General features: G+C 40.0%; 1 protein-coding gene across 1 annotated transcript; it reads right to left on the bottom strand.

Moving 5' to 3' along the window:
• Positions 1-122: 122 nt before the first annotated feature.
• Positions 123-10503, bottom strand: LOC142988477 (mucin-2-like). The gene is made up of 31 exons (XM_076137664.1): positions 10368-10503; positions 10141-10179; positions 9793-10054; positions 9557-9671; positions 9101-9179; positions 8909-9015; positions 8612-8825; positions 8390-8515; positions 8115-8232; positions 7845-7983; positions 7639-7743; positions 7478-7547; positions 7244-7381; positions 6997-7161; positions 6778-6872; positions 6535-6661; positions 6196-6451; positions 5974-6023; positions 5767-5867; positions 5527-5678; positions 5304-5442; positions 5105-5212; positions 4844-5023; positions 4524-4763; positions 4269-4425; positions 3913-4041; positions 3571-3721; positions 3313-3356; positions 2929-3123; positions 261-2766; positions 123-156 (listed from the first exon to the last, which is right to left on the bottom strand). The coding sequence occupies exons 1-31, from the start codon at positions 10444-10446 to the stop codon at positions 123-125; spliced, it is 6420 nt and encodes a 2139-aa protein (XP_075993779.1). The 5' UTR covers positions 10447-10503.
• Between the last annotated feature and the right edge of the window lie 960 nt (positions 10504-11463).

The following is an 11463-nucleotide window of genomic DNA, read 5'->3' as shown; positions in this document are numbered from 1 at the left end:
TCGCTGTGGTTGTTGTAGATGCCTCTGACACAGTTGTCTTCCCCACCTGTTTTTCTGTTGTTGATGCCATTGTAACCACAGTATTTGTGACTATTGTATAGGTTGTTGTAGCAATGGGCCTTTCAGTAGTTGTGACAGCAATCGTACTCGTCTTTTCTGTGGTTGTCGTAGTGAGTTTTTCAGTTGTTTCTGGAACAGTTGGTATTTCTGTGATTGCGGTTGTGGTAGTGGGGTTTTCAGTAGTTTCTGGGATGGTGGGCTTTTCTGTGGTTGCTGTGGTTGTTGTTGGTCTTTCAGTTGTTTCCTGGATGGTTGATGTTTCTGTTGTCGTTGTTGTTGCAGGTTTTTCAGTTGTTTCAGGGACAGTTGGCTTTTCTGTGGTTTTTGTGGTTGTTGTTGGTCTTTCAGTTGTTTCCTGGATGGTGGATGTTCCTGTTGTCGTTGTTGTTGCAGGTTTTTCAGTTGTTTCTGGGACAGTTGGCTTTTCTGTGGTTGTGGTTTTTGTAATTGGTTTCTCAGTTGTTTCACGGATGGTGGGCCTTTCTGTGGATGTGGTTATTTTAGTGTGCTTTTCAGTTGTTTCTGGGACAGTTGGCTTTTCTGTGGTTGTGGTCGTTGTAGTGGGTTTTTCAGTTGTCTCCGGGACAGTTGGCTTTTCTGTGGTTGTCGTTGTTGTAGTGGGGTTTTCAGTTGTTTTTGGGATTGTGGGCGTTGCTGTGATTGCAATTGTTGTAGTAGGATTTTCAGTTGTTTCTTGGACGGTGGGCTTTTGTGTGGTTGTTGTTGTTGAGGGGCTTTCAGTCGTTTCCGGGATGGTTGGCTTTTCTTTGGTTGTGGTGGTTGGCTTTTCAGTTGTTTTTAGGGTGACTGTAGTACTGGGTGTAGCCACACAATGATTAGTGCAACATTTGACTCGTATTTCATAGTCATAACAAACAGGTGGATTGCCTTGGTCTTTGTTATTACAAATCAGTCCAACTGCTGGATCGCATGTAACTTTTTGGTCCAATTGTTCTAAAGATAAATCTTTAAATTGTGCGGCTCTACATTCTATTTCCAGAGGTTTTATGCAAGCACTCACATCTGGTTTTCTAATTTTTTCTAAGATTTCATAATCTCCGCCATCTGGGTTTGACTTAGGATAATCATTGTTGATCCAACTTGTCCAATTGCAAACACTGCAGCCAGTTGTGGTTAATGTAATGGGGTTTTCAGTTGTTGTTGGAACAGTTGGCGTTTCTGTAGTTGTTGTTGTGGGTTTTTTAGTTGTTTCAGGGATGGTGGGCCTTTCTGTGGTTGTGGTTATTTTAGTGTGCTTTTCAGTTGTTTCTGGGACAGTTGGCTTTTCTGTGGTTGTGGTCGTTGTAATGGGTTTTTCAGTTGTTTCTTGGACGGTTGGCTTTTCTGTTGTTGTGGTCGCTGTGGTTGTTGTAGATGCCTCTGACACAGTTGTCTTCCCCACCTGTTTTTCTGTTGTTGATGCCATTGTAACCACAGTATTTGTGACTATTGTATAGGTTGTTGTAGCAATGGGCCTTTCAGTAGTTGTGACAGCAATCGTACTTGTCTTTTCTGTGGTTGTCGTAGTGATGGGCCTTTCAGTAGTTGTGACAGCAGTCGTACTTGGCTTTTCTGTGGTTGTCGTAGTGGGTTTTTCAGTTGTTTCTGGAACAGTTGGTATTTCTGTGATTGCGGTTGTGGTAGTGGGGTTTTCAGTAGTTTCTGGGATGGTGGGCTTTTCTGTGGTTGTTGTGGTTGTTGTTGGTCTTTCAGTTGTTTCCTGGATGGTTGATGTTTCTGTTGTCGTTGTTGTTGCAGGTTTTTCAGTTGTTTCAGGGACAGTTGGCTTTTCTGTGGTTTTTGTGGTTGTTGTTGGTCTTTCAGTTGTTTCCTGGATGGTGGATGTTTCTGTTGTCGTTGTTGTTGCAGGTTTTTCAGTTGTTTCTGGGACAGTTGGCTTTTCTGTGGTTGTGGTTTTTGTAATTGGTTTCACAGTTGTTTCACGGATGGTGGGCCTTTCTGTGGATGTGGTTATTTTAGTGTGCTTTTCAGTTGTTTCTGGGACAGTTGGCTTTTCTGTGGTTGTGGTCGTTGTAGTGGGTTTTTCAGTTGTTTCCGGGACAGTTGGCTTTTCTGTGGTTGTCGTTGTTGTAGTGGGGTTTTCAGTTGTTTTTGGGATTGTGGGCGTTTCTGTGGTTGCAATTGTTGTAGTAGGATTTTCAGTTGTATCTTGGACGGTGGGCTTTTGTGTGGTTGTTGTTGTTGAGGGGCTTTCAGTCGTTTCCGGGATGGTTGGCTTTTCTTTGGTTGTGGTGGTTGGCTTTTCAGTTGTTTTTAGGGTGACTGTAGTACTGGGTGTAGCCACACATTTATTAGTGCAACATTTGACTCGTATTTCATAGTCATAACAAACAGGTGGATTGCCTTGGTCTTTGTTATTACAAATCAGTCCAACTGCTGGATTGCATGTAACTTTTTGGTCCAATTGTTCTAAAGATAAATCTTTAAATTGTGCGGCTCTACATTCTATTTCCAGAGGTTTTATGCAAACACTCACATCTGGTTTTCTAATTTTTTCTAAGATTTCATAATCTCCGCCATCTGGGGTTGACTTAGGATAATCATTGTTGATCCAACTTGTCCAATTGCAAACACTGCAGCCAGTTGTGGTTAATGTAATGGGGTTTTCAGTTGTTGTTGGAACAGTTGGCGTTTCTGTAGTTGTTGTTGTGGGTTTTTTAGTTGTTTCAGGACTGGTCGGCGTTTCTGTTAATTATATGCCAAATGGAAATGAATTATCTCACTTTTTTACTCAACTACAACTTACAACAACTTTTCATTCATAAGCAGCTAAATAGGGGTCAACAACAGGTTTTGCCATGGGCCCACCATGTAGAGGTTATTAGGTTAAAAGGATGTGGTTCTTACCAGAAGTGAAATTGAAGGTTGTTCTTATTGTTGGCATCTGGGTTGTTGATGGAGTTGTTACGCAAGGTTCCATGATTCTAGTAATATTTCCATTTTCTCCACAAACAGCGGTAATACAGGTTCCATCTCCATCATGTGTGTTATAGATTGTATCTTCATAATGATATATATGTCCTTGGTATGAACAATAGCAAGCTACAAAAGAAAGTGTGTGTGTTCAGTCACCATGTCAAGTCAATTTCATATAAATAGACACACATCAACAGCTCCCATCTCGAGACAGACTCCCTAAAGAAGTTTCAAGCAAACCACACTATTATTGTTTTATAACTACTATACTCGAACAGCCATAGATTTAGCTAATATGACAATTGTCTTACTCACCTTGGACTTCATATTTGCATTCCACCTTTGTTGATGAACAATAACTTAAAAGTAAAAGAAGAAAATGTTAATTAACAACAGTGCATGCATACTAGATTACTTGCAATTATCAGTACTTCATTATATTATTTTTCAGAAAGGACCAAGGATTCAAGGGCTTCAACCACAACTTCACAGTGCTATATTACTAAACATAGTTGTGAAATATCAGATTTTCCAGAACCTACTAAAGCAGTGATAAGATTGAAAGTGACATACCAGTTGTGACAGTTTTTCTCTGAAGGGACAGTCTCTCCTTCTTTGTAGTGTTTCCCTTCACCACCATAGCAGCCACACTTCTCCTGTGACACACATTTCATGGTCGCTTCTTCCAAATAAGGCCGTTCTGGTGGGCATCTCGGATAGCAACCTAGCAACATTTGGAATTCATTTAGAAATTTATCCCAGAACAACTACAAAATGAGAAAGTGCAATCCAAGTTGGAACAATAACTTTTAACTACTGTGTAAGATGTTGGCTGTACAAGAACAAAAGTCTGCATGGTAAGCCAACAGTTAAGTCTATAAACCACTCTACACATTTCAGCATTTGTAATTGTACCTTCTAGTGCTGGGATTTGGGTGTAGCATATTCCTGAGGGATTCTTGCATGTCTTCATGCATGGTTTTCCACAAGGTTCATAGTGCCACTCACACTCGCCATCGGCGTTGTAAAAATCACAGAACAGAGCTGGCAACACAAAAGGATATGGAATAAAATCAAAATATGATAAGAAAATAATCTTCATGATCAAGACTCTGAGCAATCAAAGAATGTGTAATTAGTGAATGTATCACTTATTACAAGCTTCCCCTGTGAGAAATAAGCCATTTGCCATTACTCTGTGTGATTGTGATACCGAGTCAAAATACGTCACATTTTAGTACAACTCTCCACAGGCAAATGAGCAAACTCACGGCAGATTGTGGGCGTCCTCCATTTCACGCAGGCTCCAGCTTTGTTACAGGAAGCTGCATAGGCTGCTACAGCTGAACAGAAACATTCACAATCTCCTCCTGTGTTACAGGCACACGTGTCCCGCACACAGGCATCATAATGGTTTTGCGGATCCACCTTTTTAATGGAAGAAGAATTTGTTTATGCACTTACAGGCCTTTCGACATGAACTCTGTTTATGCCCTGTGAAGTTGTTTGGTAGTTTTGACAGTTACCTTTGAATGGCAACTAGCAAATACTTTGCTGTTGATAATGCTGCAGTGTTTTACGGCCCATGCCTGCCTGTGTGAGTATAGAGAGCAGGGATTCCTTAATTTCTTTGTATCAGGGCAATTATTTGACTCTTTCCAGCTGTTTCCAAATTCAAGGGCTTCAACCACAACTTCTTTATTGCTGGTGGTGAAATCGTTCTTGATATTTCCATCGAAATTCCCACACAGACCACATACTTTTCCCTGGAATGAAATGAGATCTAGTTAATTTGTAGAATGGGAACCACTGGATTTTTTTTCAAATGTAAAGCATGCTTACAAACCTTGAATGACGCGCTGAGTTTGATCATTAGGGTTGTCTTCTTATTCCAGATGAGAACCAGACCATTCTTTGCCTCAATGACAAGATAGATGCCAATAGAGTGGAACTGATAAGGTATGTGTGCCCCTTTGCTATGTTTGATAACTTTGACATTTTCCTCCGACAGCACAATTTCTGTGTTCTAAAAGAAACAAATGTGTTAATTAATTTGTCTACCTCCTCCAGAGTGAATATTTCAACTGTCTTTAATAGTGTCATGTACCCCTAAGAAGAGCTTGATAGCCGTCGAGCAGATGCTTTCAGTTGTTCCACATGGAATTTGCTCAGTTAGCACCCTGAAGGTTCCACCTGTACTGCCTGCACAGTAATCCTATGAGATTCATATCGGGGAAATTTAATCAAAAGCTGGATTTGCATCACAGAGACACATCACAAAGACTTAGTAAAAGCATGTGGTGTACCTGAGTGAAGACGTAGCCACAGTCACCATGAAAAGAGAATTTCTTGTCATCATAAGTGATGTAATGGCCCTCTCCAAATATACTGCAGGTCCCATCACATTGACGTTCTGTGCACTCCCATTTTCTGCTTTTGCAAGTGCTATGAAGAAGAAGGAACAATGATTAATTTCAATAAAATGGGACCCAATGCTTGACTTCACCACAGAAGGATAAGAGGTTGTACCAGGTGTTACAGTCCACTGTGACGGTCTGCCCAGGCTCATAGGACTCTCCGTGATATGCACAGGGACAGAGCTTCTCTTGGATACAGCCTCCTTTACCGTCTGATGCAAGGCCAGAAGGACATACACAGCCTGATATACACTGTGTACTGATCTGTAAAACAAAGCATACATATATTTAACCCAGTTCTGATGCTTTCGTACATGTTGGCATAATACCTACAGCAGTGTCACATTCTTACGCATTCTGCATCAAGAGTCTGGCAGCTTCTTTGGCATTCAGATCCTTTTTCACCAGGCTTTGCACTTGAGCAGTTTAGGAAAACCATCGGATCCTTGCATGCTGATGGGGATGACAATGTGTTAACAAAGATTGTACTGTGCTATATGCTTGGTAATGCACGTTTCATGCTTTTTAATAGGAGACATCATATGAGCCGTGTACCTACATTCACTAATCTGGCCTCCAGTGCATCTTGATCTTCCTCCTTTGCAGGAGCTTAAAGCCACAGGAAATAAGACAAAACAGTCAAAGATGCATTTAAAGTTCTAAAGCAAAAACAGTCTAAGATGATTGTGAAAAATAAAAGAACTGCTACATATCCGCTATACTTTTGACAATTGTTACAATAACTGAATAACATTTATAATTTCAGTAATGTAATCCTCACCAACTTTGTCCTTGGAACTTGATGACCTGTCCTCCCTTCAGCACCGACTCCCCCACATAGCAGGGGCATTGTGAGGCTGACACACACTTTCCCTTCTCGTTTAGGTAAGTTCCTTCAGCACAGCCACAGCCATCAACCGGGCTAAAATCAACCTTGCATGTTAAGTCTGACTGAGTGAGAGAGCGACAGGTGCGATGGCAGCTCGTCATATGGTAGTCATACACAAAAGTTACAGGGCAGCCAGTTGCATATTTCTCTGTGGAGAAAAACAGACATTGCTTCAGTACTTGTCCATGTTTATTTTATTGGACATTGACATTTGGTTTGTCCAGAGCTTACTGCATGTGACGTCCCTCCATCCACTTATTGGGATTCCCACAGCAGCACAAGCATGAACGTATGAAGATACAGCAGCACACATGCAATCTTCACTGTTTTCACAGGCACAGGTGTCATAAATGCAAGACTGGGGAGGAAAACCGGAGATTTTGTAGTTCAAAGAACGTGGATTTGTGGTAGACACTCACATATAGTGACAAATATTGGACTTATAACATACATAATGAATAAATCATATCTTACAGCTTGGTAGACATCTGGATTTATTTCTGAATGGCACTTGGAAAAGATCCCTTTTGGATTGGACAGCAATGTGCACCAATGGTTGGCATATTTCTCTACAAAAACAAAACAAATAAATGGTTGAGTGTTTTTCCACATTATACAATACATAATTCAATTTATACAAATAGATTTTGTATTTTTGTGGACATATGCTTATAGTCTATAATAGTAACCCACCCTTTTCTATGCTCAAACTGCAGGGATTGCGAAGTGTACTCGTCACATCAGGGCAGCTTGATTTGGTCTTCCAAGTATTGGCAAATGTCACAGCCGTTCCCTCAATCAGCCCATCCCTGGTTCTGAAGTCGTCAGCTTCCACATCATTAAAATCTCCACAGAGGCCTGGACACAGACAAATTAGTCACTGACAAAAGGTCGATATAACTAAAACTACGATCGAAAGCACTGAAGAATGCTAACACACCATAGATTTTTCCTTTATTGGAAACGCTGGCTGTGATATCAACCTGCATTATGGGAGTGAGCTGTATCTTCAGATCAATCCCATATATGGTGTGGATCAGAATGTAGAATGTTGATGGGGAAAAGACTGTTACGCTGTCTGTGAAAAGATAAAGAAATGATGTTCACATTGTGGTACATTAAACAATGATGTCATGATTTCACAGGAGAATAGAAAAAGGAAAACAACACTCACCCATGAAAAGAGGCAGTTGAGAAATTGCTTTATTAGAAATGACCTTTCCATTAGCTTTAATTACAATCATCTGTAATTTAAAACAATACAAAATTACAGTTATTCCACTGTCTCAATGGGTTAAATATAATCAAATAAATGTCTTCAGGAGTTTGTTTTACCATGTGATCTGGTAGCAACAAAGTGACTGCAGCCAAACAGGTTTCCTTATCTGTTTTTCCACATTTGACGAGATCCCCAAGAACTGTGAAGGTTCCATTAGTTTTCTGAAGCCAAAGTCAAGAAATTACAAAAGTACAATTAATTCCAAACAGAATACTGATATACAGCTACAGAAAGACAATATTTTTTATTTTGAAAGCCTCACCTTGGAGAGAATGTAAGAGCAATCTCCATGGAAAGTGTATGTTTTGTCATCGTAGGTAGAGATGTGAGCCCCACCCAGTATGGAACAGGTGGCAGGGCAGTCCATATCCTTACAACTCCACTGACCCTGGGCACAGGTGCTATCAACACAGTTTAGTCAGTCAATTGGCCAGAATACAGTAAATTACCCAGTATCCAGATATATTGATTGTATTTTAATGCAACGTATAAAAGGGTTGTTGTGATCATTATGTAGATTATAACTCTTTACCATTTTTGACATGCTTTTTTGTACGATTCCCCTGTTTTGTATGGTTTGCCGTTGTGTCGGCAGGAGCACTGGCCAACAGAAACACACCCACTTTGTTTGATGTCATCAAAGACAGTCCCTTGTGAAAAACACAATTAAATACTCAGTCTTGGACCCACCATGCAAAGTGACAGCAATACAAGAGGGGGAACTGAACAATTAATTTAAAATCTCACAACCGCAATTCTTTGTGTTGTTGGGCCATTTAAGTTCATTATACAATAAAGAGAACTTACCAGATGGGCAGAAGCAGCCATCTATGCAGTGATCTTCACACACCTTGCTTCTCTGAGGGTTGCTGCAGGTGTCAGTACAGGGACTACCACATTCTTTGTACTCCATGTTGAAAGGACATGTTTTTGCTACTCAACACACACACATGTAAACATATCAAAAAATCTGAAATTCTACTATCTGTAAAAAATACACAAGAACTCAAAGGTGCCACATGTGTTTACCACATAGCAGAGCGGTCTTCCACTGCTGTGGTTTCCCGCCTGCATGAGCACACTGGCGCGAGTACTCGGATATGGTTGGACACAAGCAGGAGTTACTGCTGCCGTTACAGTAGCACAGGTCCTTCTGACAGGCTTTGATGAAGGAGCCAGAATCAATCAGGTCTTTGCAGCCGGTGAATGCAGGTCCTGACAGAAGTTCTGCACAGAGGTCCTTCTGTAGGTCAAATTACATGTTGCAGTTTACCGCAATACCTTTTACCTTAATGTTGTATTTTAAATGGTTGAAATTATTCAAACCTGATTTTTGCAAATGTGTGGTGCTGGAGTGGAGATTTCTTCACAGTTTTCTGTTGGACCGTCGACTTTCCAGAGTTCACCGTAGTCTACAGCAGTCAAAGAACTCCCTGTTTCCAGTGGATGAGTAGTTAGAATTAACGTGAATGAACATCATTTTTGAAATATGTCTTTTTGATGTCATTTTGCATTTACCTGCATCATAAATCTGCACTCCATTGAAATCCCCACACAGCCCACATGTTGTATTTTTAAATTTTGCGTCCAGCTCAACCTAGAATCCAAGTCAAAATGCAGAAATATCCAACTATAAGTCACAGGTTGTATGTTACGTTTAAGGATTGTTTTTTCCGATTGTGGTATCTCAGCCTTAACAATGCTAAAATTACTAAAACGTTGTTGTACTAAAATGTGTGACTGTTGGGATGGACCATCGCGGTACATCCTCAAGATCAGCATGTTACGATTAAATCTGGCTGTATGGGGTTAAGTTTTGGTTGATTTTACATACTTTCCATTAAACAGAAGGTGCTAGATAAAATTACGGCTGCAGTAATGCAATGTATAAACCAACAGTTTGTGTCCCTGTTATCTACCTAAAGCTAATTTATTGATTGCAGTCATTCAATGAATCACAATGAGCATTCATACCCAGAGCGAGTCTTCTTTGTTCCACATGACAACCAAACCCAACTTTGCTTCTATCTTGACATAGGAGAGAGTCTTTTCAATTGAAATGCCGGACTGGATGAACGGCACAGTGACTCTAGAAGAGGGAAATTATGGCAATGGCACAAATGTTATAGCATATTAAGAATCACTGAAACAACAAATCTGAAGGTAAAGTGAAAAAGTCACTGTCAAAGTATTCTACTCTCAAAACTTACAGTTGCTCATTGACTTTGATAGAAGAATTGGATAACTCCACCACAATCCCATCCAGTTTCATCGAAACCCTCTTAATGGTGTTGAGCCCATTTATGTCCTGACGCTGGAGCTGAATATTGAAATAGTCATAGTCGCCTTTACACTGGGACGCAAGGATGTAGTTGCACTTGAATGGAAGCTGGAAGAAATCTCCATCGAAGGTCTTGAAATGATAGTTTCCCCATGTACTGCAGAACTGCTCACTGTGAGAGAGTCTTGTTTCTAGTTTGTGTAGAAAATAGTCATCTTAACTCAGTATTATTTATTTATTTATTTAATTACCCATTGAAGCCATAAAAACAAATTACCTGGGATTGCTGGCATCGCGGTCACAGATTGCACCATGACTTAAAGAGAAGAAATACATGGAGCAAGTTATTGATCGATAATCATTCAACACATTTTACAATTTTTTCCCCCATAATTAGACTTTCTCAATTGACATTGCAGCGACCCCACAAGATTCTGTCTTAACACTGAAACTGCCCTTAATATACGTATGTAAACGTCTTTGTGTCCTAGTGAATGTACATACCACTGTGTACAGCAGGTAATCCAAGACAGAGGGTGAGCCATAGCATCACACACTCAAGTGACACGCTGGCCTTTCTCATCTTCCTCGAGTGGTACTTGCTCTGACAGGGACCTTCAGAGACCTGACTTCACAACACCAGTTTCTTGTAATATAGTGTATTGGGTGTTTGCAGTTAAGGAGGGGTACAACACCAGTTTTATCCTTATTTATTTAGTGTTCTTCCAGAGAACTTTATCTGTGTGTTATGAGATCACATCCATGAAGAGGTTAAAACAACACTTCATTAGACCCTGTCGATCATGTGCAGGCTCTTCTGGAGGCTTTGACCGTTGCAATTCAATGTTGATATTTTGTCAACATTAACAGAAAAATCATTCCATCATGTTATGTCATACTATATCAATGTATATATATTCTTCAGGTCTCGATCTTTGTGAGAGGATGATGAGTGTGTATGCATACAAGATTGATGTACCTTTTGCGCTGAACCAGAACAATGACATTTAACATGTGGGTTGTGCCTCCATATTTGTTAAGGAGGTGAGTCAGTGTTTTGACAGAACCTGCGAAAGACTTGCAGACTTCTGTCTACTGGACTGTGCCATTATATTTACCGATACACATGATGTAACCATGCATAGTATTTTGAAAAGATGGTGACCAGCATGAGGAGGAGGCCAGAGAAATAATCTACCAAGCACAAATTTCCAAACTATTTGTTCCATGTTTATATATATATATAAATATATATATTAATAAATACTATTTGTGGTATATTTTTAGGAACTAATTTTGATTATACTATTTTGGATTCACAAACCTCATTCACTTGCACAGTCGACTTAGAGTTTGCAGTTTATTTAACTTGCATGCTTTAACTGCTGGAAGATACTGGAGCACCCAGAGAACTCGTCAAAGACAGACCCCAGCAAACTGTCACAATACACACGTGGAACATAACAATGGAAGTCATGATCATGGTTGCATCTGTTTATTTGATCATTGTTATAGACTCTCTGCATTTACTTTGGATGAGTTACATTATAATAGTAAGGACACATGAAAAGATAATATGCATCCAAAATCTGTCAGTAGG

Source organism: Genypterus blacodes, unplaced genomic scaffold (genome assembly GCF_046128005.1).
Source record: "Genypterus blacodes isolate CSIRO-AG114 ecotype Tasmania unplaced genomic scaffold, CSIRO-AGI_Gbla_v1 ptg000015l_1, whole genome shotgun sequence".
Lineage (NCBI taxonomy): Eukaryota > Metazoa > Chordata > Actinopteri > Ophidiiformes > Ophidiidae > Genypterus > Genypterus blacodes.
This window is presented reverse-complemented; position numbering and strand designations above follow the sequence as displayed.